General features: G+C 39.6%; 1 protein-coding gene across 1 annotated transcript in view; it reads left to right on the top strand.

Annotated features, from left to right (window-relative positions):
- Positions 1-22,102, top strand: part of ASH1L (ASH1 like histone lysine methyltransferase) — a 64,598-nt gene extending 42,496 nt beyond the window's left edge. Inside the window, 25 exon segments of the mRNA XM_075724405.1 lie at positions 1,129-1,202; positions 2,764-2,809; positions 3,033-3,141; positions 3,520-3,726; positions 4,748-4,894; positions 5,859-5,967; positions 6,153-6,314; positions 6,516-6,610; positions 6,864-7,021; positions 8,034-8,186; positions 8,664-8,701; positions 8,703-8,719; positions 8,822-8,900; positions 8,902-8,955; positions 9,437-9,574; positions 9,576-9,656; positions 9,658-9,687; positions 10,133-10,219; positions 10,483-10,573; positions 15,228-15,366; positions 15,965-16,137; positions 16,640-16,806; positions 17,978-18,018; positions 18,744-19,045; positions 19,800-22,102. Coding sequence (XP_075580520.1) covers positions 1,129-1,202; positions 2,764-2,809; positions 3,033-3,141; positions 3,520-3,726; positions 4,748-4,894; positions 5,859-5,967; positions 6,153-6,314; positions 6,516-6,610; positions 6,864-7,021; positions 8,034-8,186; positions 8,664-8,701; positions 8,703-8,719; positions 8,822-8,900; positions 8,902-8,955; positions 9,437-9,574; positions 9,576-9,656; positions 9,658-9,687; positions 10,133-10,219; positions 10,483-10,573; positions 15,228-15,366; positions 15,965-16,137; positions 16,640-16,806; positions 17,978-18,018; positions 18,744-19,045; positions 19,800-19,891 — 2,789 coding nt within the window. The 3' untranslated portion in view covers positions 19,892-22,102.
- Positions 22,103-22,355: the final 253 nt, after the last annotated feature.

Raw genomic sequence — 22,355 nt, 5'->3', positions numbered from 1 at the left:
GTGTGAATTTACATGAAACCACCGACTATTGCTGGAGGAACGTAAAGGCACTTGTTGACATTTCAAAAAGCTGGGAAATCAGACATGGAACTGACACCTCATCCTTAGTCACGCTTCTCACTGCAATTTTGTGACACAGTACTCCAACAAAATGATAAGAGAACACTTGAATCTTGGCTAGAACTAACTTAGAGCTTGTGTCAGACCTCAGATCTTGCGAACAAAGTATGTAATGGGTCGGTTTCCTTCCTTTAGGAAGCGGTTGGGGTGACAGTAAATGTTAGAATAGAGACAAAATCCACAATGAAAGTAGTAGATCCTGTCTAAAATTAGTTTCAGTTGTTGCTGAAAATACAGATCATCTCAAAGTCTTTCCGAAACACTTAGGAATGTGTTTGCCAAGTCTGAATTCGTTCTTAAGTCTGTTTTGGTAAAGGTCATAGGAACAGGCTTGGATACTATTTTCAAAACTAATTCGGTTTCTTTGAGTACAATACTGTCATTTACCATCTTGCATCAACTGCGCATAGAAAGTTTTTTAATGCATATTTGTTCTCTGTGCTAAATCGTTGTATTCGCGTGTATGCAGAAAAGCTCAGGAGAAAGTGTCAACGCGGAGATTTCCACGCAGAAGTTCCTAGCGTTTGCTGTAAGGCACAGAGCTGCGTCCGGTTCTGTCAGTCCCTTGCTGCTGTCCCTGCGGCAGCTCGCGCCCAGTGCCCCTTCCCAGGTGAACACCTGCAGGGTTCCTGGCCCTAAGAGTTTAACTGTGACTGCTGGGGCTCGACGGCATCCGGAACGTTCCGTCATCCAAGCGGAGGGCAGCTACCCTCTGCCACCTGCCTCGCCAGGCGCCTATCTAAGACAGCCGCTTTCCTCGCTGGCGGTAAAGGTTTGAACCGGACTGCGAGAGCAGAGTAGAATGCAGGAGATGGTGGCGTGGAGGGCTCTTCCCTGTGCTTGCCACGAGCAAACAAAGTGTTCTGGGAGGATCCTGCTCTTCTGCCGGCTTGACTTTGAGCCGTGGAGAGGCCCTGTCAGGATTTGGCGGGGTGCCTGGGAGCAGCCCTTTTTCCTCGGGGATATGCGAGTGTGAGTGTGTGCCACTTACAGACCTTTTTGTTTCAGGAAAGTATCTCAGACAAAAGAGAATCGACTTCCAGCTGCCTTACGACATCCTCTGGCAGTGGAAACACAATCAGGTACAAGATAAAAAGTTACCGTTTGCCAAGATTATGATCAGAAGTCTTAGAAAGAAAATAGCAGGGTTCTTACATGAAAGCTGTGTTTGTATGTCCTGCATATTGATGAATATTCTTATTGCTGCCAATGTATGAGGAAAAAAAGGATTTGCATATGTATTTAATGTGTATAATTTCCATTATTCCATCTCTTGCAAAATAGCAATCCCGTGGGTATCTGCTGAAAAAGTCGTTAATTTTGCTGCAGACTTTTATTTTGGTAGTGTGCCTGCTTTCTGCAATGATCTTGTTTTAGACAGCCTCCGGAGAATTCAGATGTACTGCCAACAGCACGGAGAAATTTCAGGCCTTATTTTTCTTGGATCAATCCCAGCAGAGTGGAATTTATTTTTCACTTGCAAGCTGACATTTTCATACTGAGGAAAGAAGAGAAACTGTTTAACAGTCGCATTCTTTTTAAAGAGCTTTAAATATGTGCAAACCTAAAAATAGGCATATTTTTTTTCCCTGAGAAGTTTCCACCAAGTGATTTAACACAGGATTTAAGGCTGGAGGGTAAATCTGTCCCCAGCTCTACTGCAAGAAGGCACTCTCAGACATGTAACTTGAGCATGTAAATGAGCGAGAGAAATTCCCAGGGGGTTACAGCTCCAACTACTCTTTGTAATACCACCAAAATCTAATCGTAAAGTAACGATCGTTGTTGACATTTCAGCCGAGCAGTTTCTTGCCATGTATTGAAGATTACATACATCTGCCTATCTTATCTATTCAATATTACATGAATAATAAATATATGTGATCTATTTCCGCAACATTTTCCGTATCTACCTAGAATATTGAAAGCCCTTACAGAGTAGTTTTGTTTGTACAATGGTTGTGTAGTTTGTACAGTGCCTATCTGCCATCTATGTTATTGAGGGAAGGCTATCAATGCAGCTAATGTGTGTGAAGTATGTAATAATTTGAAATTATTCCTTAAAGCTTGTTTGAAAGGATGTAATATATAGGAAGTTACAAAATGTGATCTAAGCTTCCCTTTTCCCTCCAGTCTTCTCCATCTGCTGAGGAAGTTTCTCTAACTAGAAGATTAATCTGCATTTCTCTTGGCTCCTACCTGTAGTCACAGTTTTGATAAGCACCTTAATGTTTCTTTTTCACTTTTTTTGAGCGTCAGCACATGGTAATGCCACCAAAGATGTTTACTCCAAAGTAGATTTAAATAATCATTCTTTTCAGTATTGAAGAGAACAGCATTGTTCAGAATAGTCTGTCCTCACAGTATCTGTTATCCATATTGCTCTGTTCAGATAGTGTGAGAAGAGTAAACAATATGTTAGAAAAACTGCTCAGCTAACTCGTTAAGCCTAAGTTCTACTTATTCAGGTACTTTTTTTGACCTATATGCTAATGTAGTCTGAGCCTAAAAAAGAGAATGCAGATGTATTTTCTAGTAATGATTACAAACAGTTACGTATGTACAGAACTTAATTTCCCTGATTCTTTTGAATAACAGATGCACTTACGCAATGTATTAAAACTTTCTTTCTCTTCCTTTTAGTTGTATAAAAAGCCAGATGTCCCACTTTATAAAAAAATCCGTTCTAGTAAGTAAAATCTTATTACTAAACTGTGGAATTTTCACATGACACCCCTCCTTTCTGTCATGCTCTTTGTCCCACCAAAGACACTTCCACCTTCTTTTTTTGCTTTATGTAATTGGAATGAAAATATTGTAGATAAATAGTTCTATTTTTTTCACCTGGAAAGAATTCTTTTCCCTGTTTGGGTTTGGTTTTTTGGTTTTTTGTTTCTTGTTTTTTTCTCCAGATGTCTATGTGGATGTCAAGCCTCTTTCTGGCTATGAGGCCACTACTTGCAATTGTAAGAAACCAGATGATGACAACGGAAAGGGCTGTGTGGAGGACTGTCTTAACAGGTTAGAAATAGGTTGACTGCCTAATAAGAGAATTTCAATAAATGTATTATTTCACATCAACCAGTAATATCTTAAGAGTTGTGCTGGATGCAATCCCAGTAGTAAAAGTATTGTTACAGAGCATACAGGGTAACCTGCTGCTGCACGCATGCACCCCCATCTCTTTCTCCAGAGGAAGATCCTGTTAAAAGCTCCATTTTGCTTTTTGAGTAGCAGTGATAGCCAGGCTGTGAATCTGTGTGAATTATACCTTGAAAGCAAGAAGCATTTTAGTTCTTTAATAACTTTTGTTTAACAAAGGAATTTTTTTTTTTTCCTTGTATGATAGATCTAAGTATGCTATTCACCTTCCTTTAACTTCTTTGTTTTTTATTTTAGGATGATCTTTGCGGAGTGTTCACCAAACACCTGCCCTTGTGGTGAACAGTGTTGTAATCAGCGGATACAGAGGCATGAATGGGTGCAGTGCCTGGAAAGGTTCCGGGCTGAGGAGAAAGGATGGGGTATTCGTACCAAAGAACCCCTGAAAGCAGGACAGTTTATCATTGAATATCTGGGAGAAGTTGTTAGTGAGCAAGAATTCAGGTAGAAATATTTATTTGCTGCTTTAGCATGGAAGGCTCAATAAATGACTTTAGCATCTATTATCATTGCTGGGAAATCCTTAGACAGGAACAAAGGGGAGAGTAAGGGGAAAAAAAGAATGCTTTTCTGGTCACAGCCACCAGTAGGAAGGCTTAGAATTCAGCTTTTTTTGTCAACCAAGTTTTTCTCAGTCAAATAGAGAGGAATGCTTAGTGTTTGGAATGCATCATCTGCCACATCTGCTCTGTAAATGCCAAATGCCACGAGTGAATGTGAATTTGATGTCATTATGAGTACTGTGCAGGATTTGAACTGTGCAAGATAGAATTGAGGGGCAGAATGGGGCAGGAAGGGAAATGAGCTTTTGCAGATAGGTATGAAGAAAAAAGAACAAGTGGGAGCATTAATAACCAATGAAAGAAAGAAATTGTGGTCTTGTTAACTGCATAGCATCATAGGACAATTGAGATTGGAGAGACATACTTGCTACTCTTAGAGCTCCATCAGAAGACAAATGCAATCTTCTCGTACAGAGATAACTGCTAACACAACTGACTCTTGTTACTGTTGCTCTCTTGCTAAAAAGAAGTAGCTGTAATCCATGGATGTAATTCCAGAAATTGTGTCCAGTCCCAGATAATGAAAGGGAGAGGCTGATTGTTGTACACATGCATACATATACACACCAAAGAATGTATACTTGCATTTTCTCTTCCATACACAGGTTATCAACATGAAATGTATACAAATAATCTGCAGAACCCAAAAGGGAGCATTCCAGAAGAGCAAATTTCTAAATTCTAATCCAAGCTCTGTCAATGGCCTTGACTTATAAAAATAGGTATAATAATGGTTTTCCTCCGTCTCTAGGTGTACGGTTCTATAAAATACAAACGATTATAATTGCTTTTTCTTCAAAACCCTCTCTCAGAATTCTTGAATGCGCTATTACTATGTTACTCCCTGTTTGCTTTGCAGCAACAAGCAGAATCACAAATAACTTTCCTGTGTTGCTTCCTAGGAACCGGATGATTGAACAGTACCATAATCACAGTGATCATTACTGCCTGAATTTAGACAGTGGAATGGTGATAGATAGTTATCGTATGGGCAATGAGGCTCGTTTTATCAACCACAGCTGTAATCCTAACTGTGAGATGCAGAAATGGTAAGAAAAATATACTGTGTTTACTGGAAGACTGCTATACCAGTGACTAAGATATAGATAACCAGATCATCTAAGAGAATCCGATCTAAAAATAGGGAGGGGAATCAAGCTGAACAGTGTAAATAGTATTTACTATCATGCTTGCATTGCACAAGAGAAGTAATGTAATGTTTTCAAGTGTTGGACGTTTTGGAGACAGGATCCAAGTTTTCTGGCAAGGCAAATCCAACATTGTTTGTCATACTGTTAACCTGCTACAAATTTTGAAGCCTAGGTAAAATAATAAAATAATCTATGTGTGTGTATTCTTTCCTTCTGGCAATTCAGGTATGGTTTTTTAAAGCAGGCAAACAGGGAAGTACTCTGAATGCAGCACACCCTGTGTCATATCAGTACTATGTTATCAGAAGAAATCCAGTGCCAGACTAGTAGGAAGTACTTCTGAGAAATTTGTAATGAATGACTTACAGTGAAATAGCAGATGGTTGTAATAGGAATCAGCTGTGGTGGCAGAGTAGCCTGTGATTCTCAGATAATTCTAGTGGATTTACGCAATAGCAATCAAGTTTTAAATTTTAAAATCCAACACAAAAAATAAGTAAAAGAATTGGAGAGGCAGTGAATTTTAGTGCATTTTGTGAAGAGAGGTATGATGTTCAGTGTAAGCTTTTGATTTAGGGTGAGGGCCTGAATCTTGGTGGTTGATAAGTAGATCTGTTGTGATAGCCAGTATAGTTTGTAACTATTTGAAGCACAACTTCCTACTCTTTGTAAATACGGTATTCACTTTTTTGGCTTTCAAAGTTTATTGTAAGAGATAAACAAGAGAACACTACAAATGAAGAACAAGCATAATTCAGGGCACAGCAGAAGTGTTGCTTCCTGTCTCTAATACTTCCACTATGTGGACAAAGACAATTTTCTTTTTAATTATTGGGAATATTTTACTGTATTTTTCCTGCAGGTCTGTTAATGGTGTTTACCGGATTGGATTGTATGCACTTAAAGACATGCCTGCCGGTACTGAATTGACTTACGACTACAATTTTCATTCATTTAATGTTGAAAAACAGGTAAGGATCACAATGCAAGACCTTGAAAACACTCACCAAGCACAAGCAGTTCTGTAAAGTTGAAGGTCGATTAACAAAACTATTGCGTTGTATTTGACAGAACAGGTTCTTTATAATAGTGAGAGATAATCTAAATGTTTTGGGTTTTATTTAAAGTATTTTATCTTTTCCTCCCCCCCCCAAAGCAACTCTGCAAATGTGGTTTTGACAAATGCAGAGGAATAATTGGGGGTAAAAGTCAGCGAATGAATGGACTTTCAAGCAAAAGCAATCAGCCTGTGAGCACCCACAGAAGGCCTGGACGATCAAAAGAGAAAAGAAAGTCAAAGCACAAACTGAAGAAGAGAGTAAGTAGTAAAGACAGCTTTTTTTTGGTGGATAAAGGTTCATAGGGAATCAGTTTGTGCCATCAGACCAAAAAAAAATGTATATTTGTGTATTTTAAACTTCAGAGAAGTACTACAGGTTCTGTCTCAGGAACTACTTTTACTGCTTTGCTAAGTGCTTGGCACAGTTTTTCCTGTCTATCAGAATGGTCTGTTTTCCAGAGGGGCCACATCCCAGAGGAACCCAGTGAAAGTGTGAACGCACCAACAAGGCTGACACCACAGCTTCAGATGAAGCCCATGTCTAACAGAGAAAGGTAAGGAGTGATTTCAGTGGGGTTTTCCTCAGAAATGGAGTGTTGTGCAAATGTTGAAATTATTTTTTTTCTTGAAGATAGGGCATCATGAAATGCCTGAGTAAGCACTTCTTAGGTCTCCTTTAACCAGCTAGGGTGGAATTCCTCTCCACTGACATCAGAAGCATACCTCTGAATATCTGTCTCTCCCCACATTAAGGAATTAATTTTACAGTAAGAAGGTGATTCTTGAATGCTTTTCTAATTTCTGTAGGAATTTTGTGCTAAAACACCATGTATTTTTGGTACGAAACTGGGAAAAGATTCGACAAAAACAAGAGGAAGTGAAGCATGTCAGTGACAATATCCATACCACGTCACTATACAACCGCTGGAATGGAATCTGTCGGGATGACGGCAACATTAAATCTGGTGAGGCTAACACAGGTTCCTCAGGTTGCTTCTTTGAGAACCTATATGACATGGCCGTTAAGAGTTTAAGTAAGCTCTGTGTATAAATCAAATGTAGAGTTACTACAAGATCCATATACCTTTTGTAATACATACAGGGGATGCTATACAGATAACAATACCTATATATGTGTTTGTGTATATATGCCCTTATCTTTACATAGCAGGGTAAGATGGAAGCTCTTTCACTGTTTCAGTGTCTTTTTTGTGTTACAAGATTCTGCAATTTCCTCTGAAACACTTCATGCTGTTTTCTTAAGAATGAGAAGTTTGTACTATGTAAACCATTTGCCTGGTTGCTGGATTTGTTTGTGTTCCTCCAGCAGCCCTGATGTCTCTCAAGTCTTGGTAGAAGTTGTCGTGTCTCATGTTTCATCAAGAATGGTTTATCAGAGCAAGAAGAGGATGATATTTAAATGTTTTCCATGATTGGACCCTTACAGAGAAGGGCTGTTTTCTGCTTTCTGTATCCCTACACCAGAAACAGTTGCGCTGACTTTGGAAATTGTCATTTATCCTCATAATTCGATGGATTTTCAGGCCTGTAGAGAACAAAGCTTTTTGGCATGCAGTCAGTTATGGGAATGGGGCAAAACATGACTGTCAGAAAAAAATGTATTAATCCTGCTCCAAAAATAGCACTCTATTCATAGGACCATAATCTTCACAGCCATGCAGGATTTGGTCCCCAATGTCAGGCACATGAGAAGCTGGGAAGTGAGTATTTTAGGGGAATTTCAATGACATGCTGTATTTGCTCCAGCAACATAAAATACTTCAATAACCAGACTTAACCATTTAGATGAGCTATAAGCAGTGAGAGCCAACTTGGGAATATGAAACTGAAGCCTTTTACTGTTATAGTAGCTTAGAAAACATGTAATTGGTGGTGGGAGTCACTGGGTCAGAAAGATGCTGTAGTTTGATCTTTAATTTTTTGTTTAGAGATAGTTCTTTTTTTGCCCTCTTTCAGATGTCTTCATGACCCAGTTTTCAGCCCTTCAGACCTCCCGCTCTGTGAGAACACGACGCTTGGCTGCAGCTGAAGAGAATATTGAAGTGGCTCGTGCTGCCCGCCTAGCACAAATCTTCAAGGAAATATGTGATAGCATCATAGCCTATAAAGGTGAAGGTGACACTCCTAAAAAAATCTCCGTGGAGGCTTTTTTCAGCCTCTGGAACAATGGACTCTCTAAATAGAAAATACTAGAATAAAAATTAGTTTATTTAGGATGTTAAATAACCTTCCTTTTTTGCGGGTTGGTTTTTTTTTTTCCTTTCTCCTGCTGCCAGTAATCACTTTGCTTTATCGTCAACCCCCTTCCTCTGCCCACCAGAATCTGCAGGTGTTGCTATCCTTTTGAATTGATTTTTCAGTAGTTCAGCAAAACGGTACAATTGCCAGAATGGCGAGGAAACTATCCTCCATTTTGATACATTTAGTCCGATTACAGCAACAACCTTCAGAAGCGCAAAGCATTTCAGTTCCCTGTGCCTCAGATGGTAGAAGAGCTGGTTTTTAACCTAGATTAAGTGTTGTTAGTGACTCATCTTTTAAGTTTTACTCAAGTAAATATTGCTAAACTGTGTGTTCCTGTTACAGATTCCTCCAGGCAGGCTCTTGCAGCTCCCCTCCTGAACCCTACCCCCAAAGAAAAAGTAAGTGCTTGCTTCTCAGAGCAACCCATAGTTTTCTATAATGGAATTGCACAGCTTTGAAATGCTAGTGAAAATGACGTTGTGCATACATTCCCATTTTAGAAATGCAGACTATTATGAAAAGATCTCTGACCCATTGGACCTTGCCACAATTGAGAAACAGATCTTGACTGGGTATTATAAAAACTGTGGAAGCTTTTGATGGGGACATGCTGAAGGTCTTCCGGAATGCAGAGGTGAGGCTCTCTCTGGCCTTAAAGCTATTGCTTAGACAGCGGAGATAGACCATAGGTTAATGCTCTTGCTGACTTACAGTAATAAAAGAAGAAAAATATTTTAGAGAAAGAGAACTTGTGCTGATCCGTTTCTGATGAACAGACATTGATAGCAATTCATGTGCTTCAGCTTACTCTTAGTGGCTTTTTGGTTGCCTTAGGTTAGACAAATAGAAGGAACAAAGAATATGCATGACTAGCTAACCTAAAGAAATTTCAGCACCTTTTGGAAGAGGTACCTTGTCTTCAGTGTCCATATGCAAGACACATGGACGTGCTGTTCAAAATAAAGAAGTAGATGGACAGGTGTATGCCACATTCGTGGATGATGCTTTAGTGAAGACAATGTTAAGGGTGCATACAGGCAGGAGGAATGCACCAAAAGCATGGAACCTGGGGGGAAAAAAATATTTTTTTGTGTCTTTGTTTTGTTTTTATTCAGAAATATTATGGCAGAAAATCTCCAACTGGGCGTGATGTTTGCCGGCTACGGAAAGCATATTATAATGCTCGCCATGAGGCATCTGCCCAAATTGATGAAATTGTGGGAGAAACAGCAAGTGAAGCTGACAGCAGCGAGGACATCGGTCTGTGAAAAAGAAAATGGGCATGAGAAGGACGAGGATGTGATCCGTTGCATTTGTGGCCTTTACAAAGATGAAAGGACTCATGATCCAATGTGAAAAGTGCATGGTGAGGCAGGGGGAACACAAAATGGAGCATGGTGCTCTTTTTCTATTCTCCATAACCAGTGGAACTTTTACCAGCAGTTTCCATGTAGCTCGTAGCATTAATTACCTCTTCAGACCTTCATTTCCTCTCCAACAGAATTGAGAGATTCTGTTTTCACAGAGGAAATGCAACTTGCATTTCTATATAGAGGAGCTAGCACTTCTCTGAAACTGCCAGCAACTCCTGTCTTTAGGCGAGCAGAATTAATTTCAACAATTTTGGGCTTTTACACACACAGTTGCATGGGGATCTTGTCTGTCTTCTGACATAGTGTGAAGCAGTTCAAAGAAAATCTTGAATTTTCTTGCTTGTTTTCTTGCTTTCCTTAATATTTTTGAAAAAAAACGCAATTTGTAAATAAAATCTGTCACAGGAATTTCTAATTGGATTGTATCTGTTTTTCTAGGTCTGGCAGCACTGTGACTGTATGGGTGTGAATTCTGATGTTGAACACTACTTGTGTGAGCAGTGTGAACCTCGGTCTGTGAACAGGGTAAAAAAAAAAAAAGTCTTTATTACTACAGTTATAAACTAAAGCAGCTCTTACATTTGTATTTGAGATTGGCCAGACCAGTGTGGGATTCTCACTTTATAGTGTAGCTTCCTTGGTTTAGGTTTAATCACGTTAAGTGTCAATTCTCTATCTGTGTCTTCTCTATCCACTTCTGCATATTTCCAAAAGGATATCAGCCCTATTTTTGCACTGATTATAGTGGACATCTCAGAATTTCCTTCCTTTTTTCTTTTTTCGTCCAGGAGGTTCCCATGATTCCTCGTCCCCATTATGCCCAGCCTGGCTGTGTTTATTATATATGCTTATTACGGGATGATCTGCTGCTGCGCCAAGGTATGTGCTAACTCTGGTGGCTGCTGTGATTTCCATCAGATAAGAGTGTGCAGAGATTTCTGGCATCACCCTGTTTGAAATGCTTTTATCTTTTTACAAGTAGAAAGCTGCACTCTTTGCTGTTATGGGAGTGACACATAATAAGAGTTCTCACAGGCTGGTTGACGAAGAAACATTAATTACCTTTAGCACAGATAGGGCTCTCCTCCTGGCCAGAGAAGGAAGATGCTGAGCCAACTTCTGTTAGTTAACATTTAGAAGTAAAGGCAAAGAAGGTTATTGGGCCTTCAGTATTTTAGTGTAGAATGGTCATTAAAACATCCAACTTACTGCTTGTTTGTGCCCTAAAGTGTAACTTTCTGGACATTGCTTCAAAGCCCTGAGTCTTTCAGAGGCAGCTACACAGCCACATAATTCAGTTCACTGATCATTATTTTTTTATTTCATCCTACAGATACATACAAGGTTAGAAAGAAGCCTATATAATTATTAAGAGAACTGCTCTTGAATGAGTAAACCCAGTTGGTGTGTTTGCTAGAGGGGAATAGGAGAGTCTTCAGGAAAGTGGAAAATTAAAAAAAAAAAAAAAAGGTCAAAGAACAGCGTATTCTTTATCCCCTCTGGAGGATTCTAGAATTTGCATTCAGTCTTCCTTTTTCATTGTTGCTCTGCATTGTCTATCCTGTCTAGAGTTCAGCCATTTGGTTTTCTCATTTCTTGTTTTGTGCTGGGTTCCTTGCTGGAGAGTAACTTGCTTTCTAGGGTTGTATCAGTACTTGCTTTTATGTTTTCTGTTAAAATGGATTATGTTTTAGCTGGGTTTTGTGGCATCTTCCAGTCATTCATAGCATTAAGGTAATTCTTGTCACGACACATTATATTTCACTCACGTACTTCTAATCTGATCTTGGTGACTTTAATTAGAGAAATATTAGTCCTTACAAGGCTAAACTCCATGTACCATCGGCAGAGGACAAAGAAGACCAAACTGCCGCTGTTAGGCACCAAATGCCTCTGCAGTTACAGGGAACAGATTAAGCAGGGTGTATACCCAAAAGGTGCTAGAAAGGAATACACAGCTACAGTAGAAAAAGGGGAAATCCATGGATTCGTTGCTGTTCTCAAGTTCTCCACCAGAAGTTCTGAAGCACAACACATGCCGATAGAAATTGTTGCGATGCAGGCGCAGAGGCATATAAGGCATCTTGGAGACAGTAGAAGAAACAGTTTCTTACTCCCTCTGGTTTCTAAAAGGTCATGTAATTTACAGATTCCAAGGCAAAAGAGACCATAGTGACCTTCAGCCATACAGTCACTATATGCATAGACTGTTACATTTTTCCTCTGTGTTGTGTATTAGAAAGAGGCTGATCCTGGTGATAAAGACTGAAAGTGCTTTTGAGACCATTGCCTTCCTTTGTAAGCTGGTCCACCCTTGCTGCTGGGGAGCTGTGTCTGTACGTTGAATTAGTTTGTCTTCCAGCTCCAAGCTTGAGAACTCATGTTTTTGAGAAACAAGGCTGAAAACCTTCCAGCTGTGTGAGTGTGCACACTTTACCATGAACAAATCCCTCTAAATAAGTGAGGATCCTTCAGTGTCTGGATAGAGGACTTGTTTTTTTAATTTCTTGACAATTCTACTTGAGTTTGTTCAGTTATATACTACAGACATGCTTCCTCTGCAAAAATTAGCTCTAACACATAAAACCAGGAGATTACGCAAATAGATCTGATCAGTTGGTCCATCACATCCTGCTGAGTGAGCGAGGAGTTCTACCGCAGATGCGAGTTGATAAACAGAAGTCAGAATGGATCTTGGAAACCCCACACAGCCAGAAACTGTCATGTGTCATTACCTCTGATGCACCAGCAGTAGCAGCCGCATTTCTGCCTTGAAAACACAGAACTATAAACTCCCTTTTCAAGACAGAGGTGTAGCTATTTCAGTAGTTAGTAACGTCTGGATAAACTTGAATTGAAATCAAGCTTCCTGATCCTTAGGGCAAGAGAGTATCTGTGTACGTTTCTTTCTGAATACTCCTTTTTTAGTCAGGTACAATAAGTACTAGAGTTGCTTTATTCTCACTGAAGAGGTAGGGAAAAAGAGTTGAAAGTAGCTAATTTAAAATAACAGCCAAGAATAAGTGGGTTTATTTACATTCTGCTTGGGGCCAGCAGCTGCTCTCAGCATGTACCTTACTTTTTTTCTCTATGAGTCTTTTAAAGAAATTAGGGAAGTGGGGTCCTTAAAAGTGATCATTAACTTATTAAAATTAAGATGTTGTTATCCCAGCTTTAGTTCAGCCAGTAAGAAGAGCTAATACAGTGGGTGAGTACAGGCTAATCACCAGCAAATACACGCTGAATCCTTGACGAGCTTGCACTCTGCTAGCTCGTGCAAGCCTATGTCATTCTGTCTTTGGTCCATTTTTTACTTAATCAAGCTAGAATAAAACTCTATCTCTCCTTCCTACAACTACAGCTTCTATGTGTTTAACAGCGATCATGGTATACCAGAAGGTTTAAAAGCTGGCCTCATGGTTGTAGGCAGATGCCAGTGCCCATACGGCCCATGTCATCTCTGGTTTAAATCAGAGGATTTTTTTAATAGTGCAGTGCATTGTACTCCACTGTTACAGTGACAGATGACAACATAAAACCTTAAAGCGATTTTTGTGTATGAGGAGTCCTTAGGAGCATCTTTTAACCTACACGAGATTGATAAATGAGATTATATTTATGAAAATGTAATTACACGTCCTTCACTTTAATCCTAAATTTGGCTATAAGCTAAGGGAGAACAAAAACTGAGGTGTTCATGAACTTGGGGCCACATTGTACTTGGTGGTTCCCTAGCATCTTTTTACTAAGCTGTGGAAGTAACAGAGACTGAACCTGCTAATTAATTATATAACAGTAACATACATGGAAGGAAAATAGACATAACTGCACATACACAAAAATAGGTATGTACTTAGGGAAAAAAATCCAGGTGTCATTGCAATTTAATGGAGACATAAGTGAAATGCTCGGCATGAGTCAAAAAGGTAAACAATGTTAGAAATTATTATGAACAAAATAGAAAAAGTAATTGTGCCGTTCTGTAATCTAATGGTGTGTCTGTCTCTTGCATGCTGTGTACTATTGTTGTCATCCCATCTCAAAAAGAGTATCTTGCTACTTGTAAAAACAAGCGTGATGACAAGGGTAATCAGATATGAAACATCTTTGCTGTGAACAGAGTCTGTGCAGATGATTTGGAGGGTGATATGATAAAGGTCCGTGAAATCACAAGTGGCATAGGAAAGTGGAACAATGTAGAAATTAGGGAACAAACACTGAAATTACCAGGCAACATATTTAAACAATAGGAAGTATTTTTTCACAAAAACCTAACTATGGAAAGCATTGCAACAGGAAGCTGGAGAGGTCAAGGGTATAAATGGTTCCAAAAAGATTAGACAAATTCTTGGAGGAAGGATTAATCCCTGCCTATTTATGCACAGTGGTCCAGCTACAGCCTTTAGCTCTAGAAGTCTGGAAAAAAGAGGTTAAAGGAAGCCTGGAGGGGATGCCATGGGAAGGCTTTTCCTATGCATGCCTTATTCCTATGCTTTTTCCTCCTAAGCATCTGCTACTGCCCACTTTTCTAGCTAGAACATTATGCTGTATAACCTTTGATCTTACCCAGAGTAGTTCTTCTTAAGTTTTTATGACTTGGGAACTCCCAGGTTTTTGCTCATTGTGAGATAAATAACAGAAAAGATGGAATTGATTTTTAAATACTATATACTAAATTCAATGATATTTTCAGTAATACTTTGAGTTTCCCAAATGTTCTCCCTCTGAGACTCCGCAGGTTCTTTGTGAACATTATTGATTAAAGCTTTTTCCCTAAAGGAGAAAGGCTTTTTGAATGGAGCAGTGTATTTTCACCCTATGAAATGATAGTCGTCGTCACAAAGAAAGGTGCAGTATACAAGTAAGAATGGCAGTCAAGTCTGGGGGGCCAAGAGGAAGTACTTTTAATGCCGTTTCACAGATCGGGGCAGAGAAGTTAGAGTAATTCACTCATGGGACGAAATGAATAAATAGAAGTTTAGGGATTGGGAAGGACTTTTTTAGTTGCCAGGAGTGTCATTTTCTTAGCCCTTTTTGAGTTCTCTTAACCTTTCCTGAGCAATGCATCTTAACTTGAGTTCTGCTGGAATAATCGAAGGCTTGGGGCTTCTTGGTCAATGATTTATTTTCTTAATAATAATCTCTCTAAGTATCTTCTCTCTTAAATCACAAAGATTTATTCTTTAAACATTGCAGCTATCACTAATTTCTACACATTTTCCTAATCAAAACTTACTTTGTTACATATCCTGTGGTCTTTTGTAATTTATCTTGGTTCATTACACGTTACTATTTTCAGCCTGGGCATACCATTCAAGTTTTGTGTAGTTCTTGCTATAAAGCTTTTGTGAGAATGATCAAGGTAACTTTTCCTCTTTTTGTGGGTTCTGCGTTGGTTTTGCATCACTCTTTACAATTCAACATTAGGTAGCTCTGTCATGTTAGTTTTAATGAAACCATTTACTCCTCTATTTTTGGTGTGCTGGACTCATGAAAAGTTCTTTACAGGTGTGTATTTTGTGCCTATTGCCAGGTGATTGTGTTTACCTGATGAGAGACAGCCGTAGAACTCCAGATGGACACCCTGTCCGGCAGTCGTATCGGCTGCTGTCCCACATCAACAGGGAGAAACTCGATATTTTCCGCATTGAAAAACTCTGGAAAAATGAGAAGTATGTTCAAGGCATCTTTTGAATTTGAGACATTCCATATACCTACCTGTCAAAACAGTGATTTTGTGGAAGTCTTGTCATAGCTTAAAAATGCAGGACTGAACACAGTTCAGTTACAAAGGCTTGATGATTTCCCGCTTGTCTCTGCTTGTGCTCCACAACTGGAAAGTAAAAACATGTAAGGTTGGAGGTTTAAGCAAGGGATAAGAGATATAATTGATGCACTTTCCTCACTGTTGTAATAGGCTGAGAATACACACTGGCAGCTGAATTGGCTCAGCTAACGATCACTGACTTGCTAAGCCACTGTAACATGATTAAATGCATATGCCCCATAGGTAGCAGCACAGTAAGTCTGCTGTGTTCATAAAAATCACACTAGGAGTATTTCCACTTAGTGAAGGGGATAAAGCTGAATGTGTAATATTCATGTGACCGCTTTTCATCACAGTCATTGCAAAAGTGCAAGACAGATAATTCACAATTAAGTGGAGGGCGTTAAGTAAAGTTGTATCATGGGCTTATAGAAATAGTCTCTTTTTTTTCCTCTTCCCCCCTTCTGTTTCTCTCTTTCTCTTACCTTTACACCTTCAAACAGAGAGGAGCGGTTTGCATTTGGTCATCATTATTTCCGTCCACATGAAACGCATCATTCCCCTTCTCGAAAGTTTTATCACAATGAGCTCTTCCGGGTGCCATTGTATGAAATTATCCCCTTAGAGGCTGTGGTGGGAACATGCTGTGTTCTTGACCTATACACCTACTGCAAAGGTAAGGAAACTTAACGGGATGAGAAATTAAATATAATGCACCTTTCTAATAACTTGGGAAGTATGCTAAAATAGTTACTGCTGTAAAAAGGCCGTAGCCAGTGTTTACAGGGTATCAGAGCTGAGGAAGCACTATTGCTTTAGCATTGGTACAGTGATTTCTGTTTTAAGAGGGCCAGTACTGAAGAGACAGCAACAGGGTGGGACTATGGTGGGCAAGGAAGAGAAAGTGATGGCAGTTGATAATAGTTTTTGTAAACGTTTGAGTACTATTTGATTAGAGTATACAGGTTTTCCTCTGAAGCTGAACTAGCAATGTGTCCATTATTCTGATTCTGAATCAAGGAGAACACATAAGAATGCCTGCCATCTCACTGAACAGCTCTGACAGCCCCCTACTTCTCTGACACTGTGTATGGCTTGTTCTTGTTCTGGTATGCCATGTGTTTCCTCTTGAATGATTTTTTCTAACATTTCCTATGTGCTTTGTTTTGAAACTGCAGGGAGACCAAAAGGCGTGAAGGAGCAGGATGTATATATTTGTGATTACCGCCTTGATAAATCAGCTCATCTCTTCTACAAGATCCACCGGAATCGTTATCCTGTCTGCACCAAGCCCTATGCCTTTGACCACTTCCCCAAGAAACTCACGCCCAAGAGAGACTTTTCAGTAAGTGTTTCTTCTCTTAGCTTCCTTACTTTTTACTAGAAGACTGGACATATTTTTGAAAGGCCCCTGGCTCTCTGTTCATGAATGAAGCTTGGTAAACCCAAGGAAGCTGACACATAAGAATACACAGTCTGGATGAAAAGTTGGCTAGAAAGAAATCTTGGAAAGAAAAATCGACTGCAGACAGAGAATATGCAGTTCAAAGGCAAACAGATGTTGAACAAATAAATGGTTGTATAAGTTGGATGTATAAATTTGGAGATTGTGACTTCTGACTGAAATCTAGATGCTAATTTCATTTAAGCCACTCCTGAGTGAAGGAAATCTTAAAATTCACTTTTCGGTCGCAATTCTGCAACTGTAAAATAGTTTTATACATTTCAGAGAATCACACAACATACAGTCCAATGTGAGTTTGTTAGCCTGTCTCAGGCTTTCTTTTCTTCAGTGTAATTACTCTGTGTTCAATAAACTTGCTTAAAAATGGTTTTCAGCAGTACCTTTGAATAGTGATTCCCAATAGAGAAAAGCAGTATTTTCCTAGTTCCATTTCCCTGCTCTATGAAGTGACATACTGCTTACTTTATATGTAATTATCACTGAAAATGGATGTTTTATCAAAAAAAACACCAGACAGGCAGCAAAATCATGAAGTACAGTTTCCCTTAACATCCTTCATCTGAATATCTGTTCATTTCACTGTCTTATTTTCCCCTGTTCCATGGAAGTAGCAACTCTTCGTTGTGCAGGTCCTCCTACACAGCACTACTTTGTCTCTGAGTGCAGAGGTATCAGATCTGGCAAATCTTTGCAAGTAAGCACTTTTTTTCCTGGAAGCAGAGATTTTTGTAGTAAGTTTAGAGATGGTTCCAAACTTCTGCTGTGCAGAAAGCAAAGATGATTTTTATCATGACGGTCTATGGCTTGAAATTTATTTAGAAGATATGAAGAATCAGATAAGAAGTCTGGCTCTAATTTATCCTTATTACATGATTATTCCTTCTCCTTTGAATTCATCTGATGTGTGAGAGATGCCAGCCGTGCACTGGCGTTTCCAAAGTGTCCGATAGGCGAGTCCTGTAGTGGTATTTCCAGAATATTAGATAGACCGGCACTTTCTTCCACTGGGAATTTTACTGGGTATTAATCATAATCTTTATCATTGTTATAGCCTCATTATGTACCAGACAACTACAAGAGAAACGGAGGCAGGTGAGTCTTACCTACCAGATTGTTCGTTGAATAGACATGAAATAATCCTGTTTGTTTGTCAAGTGTCCACTCTTTTCCTACCCATTTCCCCTGGGTGCTATGGAAATAATAAATTATTTAAAGCAATCCTCTGAACTTTCAAAGAGATAAAAGGGAAAAAGTGAGGAGGAATAGAATATAGAAGCAGCCTTAGTGTTCCTTAATAATGTACGTAGGGAAGAGCGCAGAAGCCATTTTGAAAGTTAGGAGAACCAGCTGAATGTGGGAGGTGGCAGAGCCCAGGACAAGAGCCTTCCTGCACAGAGGGAGATCGGATCCCTGAACAGACTGCCCGTGTTTGCATTGTGAGAAGGGCCAGGGCCAATGCACTCTCTCAGTTCTGTTAGAGACTTTAAAAATAGCCATCAAGAGCCATGACTGTTGCAGAAAAACATCAGTAAGTGCTAGGCTCAACTATTTTGGAAGATAAAAACTTTTACAAATTGAAATTAAAAAAGCAATTTGTTCTTAAAAGACTGTATTTTACATTATGCAAACAAGGTTATAGGAATGTAGCCTCCCATAGATGGTAACTGGTGGGTTTGAATGCACATATTGAGTCAAATGAGTCAAATGACCGAGATTCCAGAAGGGCCCCTACTGAGAAGTCCTCGAATCATTAGCAATTGCCCTTTCAAGTAAGTGTCTGAAAAACTGTGGTATTTAAACCCTTCTTTTCCTGCTAGATCGTCCTGGAAAACAGATCGCTCAAAACCACAGATTAAAGACTTAAACCAAGAAGAAGATTCTCTTCCACTTATTGAGGATGTATTAGGAAACCAAGATCAAACTTCAAGTGAGATGCCTAGCCTAGAGGAGCCAGAAAAAGAGGTGGTCTCTAGTGAGACCTGTGAAACTGATAAAAAGGTGGAAGAAGGCAATTCCAACACAAGGCAGCTGTGCACTCCAGAGGAAAGGCGGCATATTCAGAGAGAGAGACTTAATCAAATCCTGCTAAACCTCTTAGAGAAAATCCCAGGGAAAAATGGTAAGATTTTATGCTATGGTTACACAATAGCATTTCTTCTACAGGTTTGTTTTTAGTTCACTGCAGACCGTGTTGATAAAATAAATGCTTTTGTCTGAATATATTGTTAGAGGACCTTATTAATATAATTAGTTTTCTTTGCAGTAATGTTTTCTTTTGCAACAGTAGCAGTTTCCACTAATTCCGAATGAAATTTCTTATAACTGACACAGTGTTTTGTATAATATTTTTAGTAACCACAAAAACTTTTCTGAAGACAAATTCCCCCCCCCCCCATCATTCCGTGTTTACAACTGAGAAACTTAACAGACATGCAAAGAAAGATTGAAGAGAATTTGGAAAGTCTCTTTTGACCTTTAATGAGCTTTCCACTGGGTTCTAAGTAACTTCTGTAGGTATTGTCTAAGCTGTAGAATGAGGGTGCGGCAGTAGCACTGGTTCAGTATGTCTCTGCTTTTAATTTAAAGCCTAGCATGAGCTCTGTCCAGCCTCCTTCGTGTTCTGGGAGTTAATGCAAAATAATCACAGACTCATGGAATAATTTGGGTTGGAAGGATCTTTGGAGATCATCTGGTCCAAACATGACTCAAAGCAGGGCTAACTTCAAACTTAAATCCGGTTGCTCAGCACCTTGTCCAGTGGAGTTTTGAATACCACTATGGATGGAAACATCCGTGAAAGAACCATGAATAGGGATATAGGAAGACTGTTACTCGTATCGCCGCCTTTACCAAAAGCCTGTGGTCTCTTGCAGCTATTGATGTCACTTACTTGCTGGAGGAAGGATCAGGAAGAAAGCTGAGGCGGCGCACGCTCACCATCCCGGAGAGCAGCTTCAGAAAGTGATGCCACGAGAGGAAGCTGTGGTCTGGAGTCTGCTACAAGGTCTGCTGAGGACTGAGGGCAGGAGCCCAACTTCCTCTGCACCAGCCAAGGAAAAGAGGGCAGCAGAAAACTGACAAATATACAAACAGTTAGCACTTAGATGTCTGGGTTGGCGGGTGGCCCTGCCCTGCCCTGCTCTGCAGTGCTCTTATGGTGTGTGTGTTGTTGGGCGTGCCTTGTATTGATGTTAGGTACTGAGAAAAACCTCGTGGTTATTGTCCAGGATGGTCAAATTTAATTTATTTTTGCTTGATATTCCCACTGAGAGGAAAAATTAAAAAAAAAAGGGGGGGGGGGGGGAGGTAAGAAGGATAAGGACTGACTTACTCTGATGAGAATATTCCCCGTGTTCACCAATTAACCTGTGATTGTACGAGATACTGTTGGCACCACCATGGCCCATGCCAGTGAATGAAATCCAGATGGGAGGGTGAAGGCCCAGTGGCTTAAAATTAAAGGCTGCCCTAAAGTTGTGGCCTCCGATTTGCACAAGTTCCAAGAAGAGGGAAACGTACCCAAACGTGCGAAAGGTTCACCGTGGAATGGCCAGTGCATACATGTACCTTCGGTCTGTGACAAGGAGAAACTTCCAAGGTCACCTTGGAGCAAAGCAGGAGTTGGCTGGTTGAGGCACTTGTTCTGTGTCGTAGAGGGGGGAGGGGGCGGGGTGTGATTTTTTTCACTTTTTTCTGCAGAGAAATTTTATAAAGCAAGTCAAATCCTGACAACACCATTGCTGTTGGTTTTTTTGATAAGCTGTGGTTCTTGTGTGTCTAGTGTGTTGTGCAAATTAAAATCTGTTAAAAGAAAAAGAAAAAGGAAAAAAAAAAAGGAAACCTTCACTACATGAACCGTCAAGCAGTATTCAGAGCGAGTATTTGTTGTGAACTGTAGAATATATCAACTGCTAACACTATTCTTGTGTTCTGGTTGTACAGCTTAAAATGTCCGTCTCTTAAATTAAGAGACAGCGTATCTCGCACCGCCCTCTCTCTCTGCCCTGACGAGAAGTATTATTCCTGAAAGCAACAGCCGAGGCGCTGATTTCTCACTGCATGAAATTGCGATTGCCATAACGTACCACGAAGCAGTGCTGCAGCAGGACTCCCTGTACTGCACCCGACGACCTTCCCGGCGTGCAGAGCCACAGAGCTGTCGCCTGTCTCTGGGCCAGGGCCAGGCTGTGGCAAAGGGAGGGGGTGGTCGGCATACGCTGCCCCTTTAAAATGGCTTTGCTTTTTTGTCTTTCAGACGTACATATGCATATACAGTCCTGTTTTAGATGTTCTTATAAGAAAACCAGTTTTTAATGTGCCAAGTTGTATATATCTGCTGCGTGGATGTAAAGCAATACAGTAGTTACATGTTCCTTTTTAATGGACCAAGCTTGTCCTAATGTACATTCTTGTTATTATTATAATTATTTTACTCTTAGTGGAACATGACTCATTCCATTAACTTTTATGTGTTGATTTAAAAAGAAAAAAAAAGAAAGGAAAAAAACCCTTTGAGAAAAAATATTTTATTAAAAAAAAAAAAGAAATAAGAAAATAGTTTGGAATATTTTCTTACTGTAGAGAAGCACTGTACAGTACCAGGAACCCTGAGTATAAAATACTCGTGCGTGTAGTAGGAATATCGCATGTCCAAAATCTTGAGTTGTCTCATTTAGTTTAAAACAGAAATCATTGTCTCAAATGGTGTTAAACACTAAAAAGTTTTTAAAAAATAAAGTGCGTACAGAAGCGAGACACTAGCTCTGTCATTTTATCTTTCTTTTGTTGAAAGACTAAACAAAATGTTTTTTAGACAATCAAATGTTAGGTAAGTGCAAAGAATTGTTTTTCTTACTGGTGTAGAAATTAATGACTTTTTTTATTTTTCGGTTATTTTATAATAACGAGAAGACCAGTGTGTCACCAGGATCGCTGTTTTAAGACCAGGAAGCACTACATTATTGCAAATAGATATGAACTCTTAGTCTGCATGGGTGTAGGCTGTGTGATTGCTGAAAATAAATGCTGCTAATATATTTCCTTTTTACAAAGCATATCTAAATAGATCATTGTTTTGATGTTAATCTTTGTAAATTATGTATTACCAATTTTAACATTGGATGTAATTGCATAAAAAGCCTGCATCTCAATCCTGAGAGAGTCTAGTATTAAATGGAAAATCTTTTCCTATCGATGACTTGTGGGGTTTTCTTTGACATGCCTTTGATTTTCTTTTCTTGCCTCTTTGTCTCAGCTGCTCCTGTCATGTTCTGACTCTCTTGCAGCCTCTTTTACGGGGGTTGTTGCCCCATCTCTTTCGTATATCCAGTTGCCTGATGGGTGATGGTGTTTCACGCGGATATAATTCGATGCTGATGGTTCTTCTGGTCAGACCTTGGCAGGAGGGACGATGGCAGTGTGCGTACAGA

The sequence above is a fragment of the Pelecanus crispus genome, chromosome 22 (genome assembly GCF_030463565.1).
Source record: "Pelecanus crispus isolate bPelCri1 chromosome 22, bPelCri1.pri, whole genome shotgun sequence".
NCBI classification, from domain to species: domain Eukaryota; kingdom Metazoa; phylum Chordata; class Aves; order Pelecaniformes; family Pelecanidae; genus Pelecanus; species Pelecanus crispus.
This window is presented reverse-complemented; position numbering and strand designations above follow the sequence as displayed.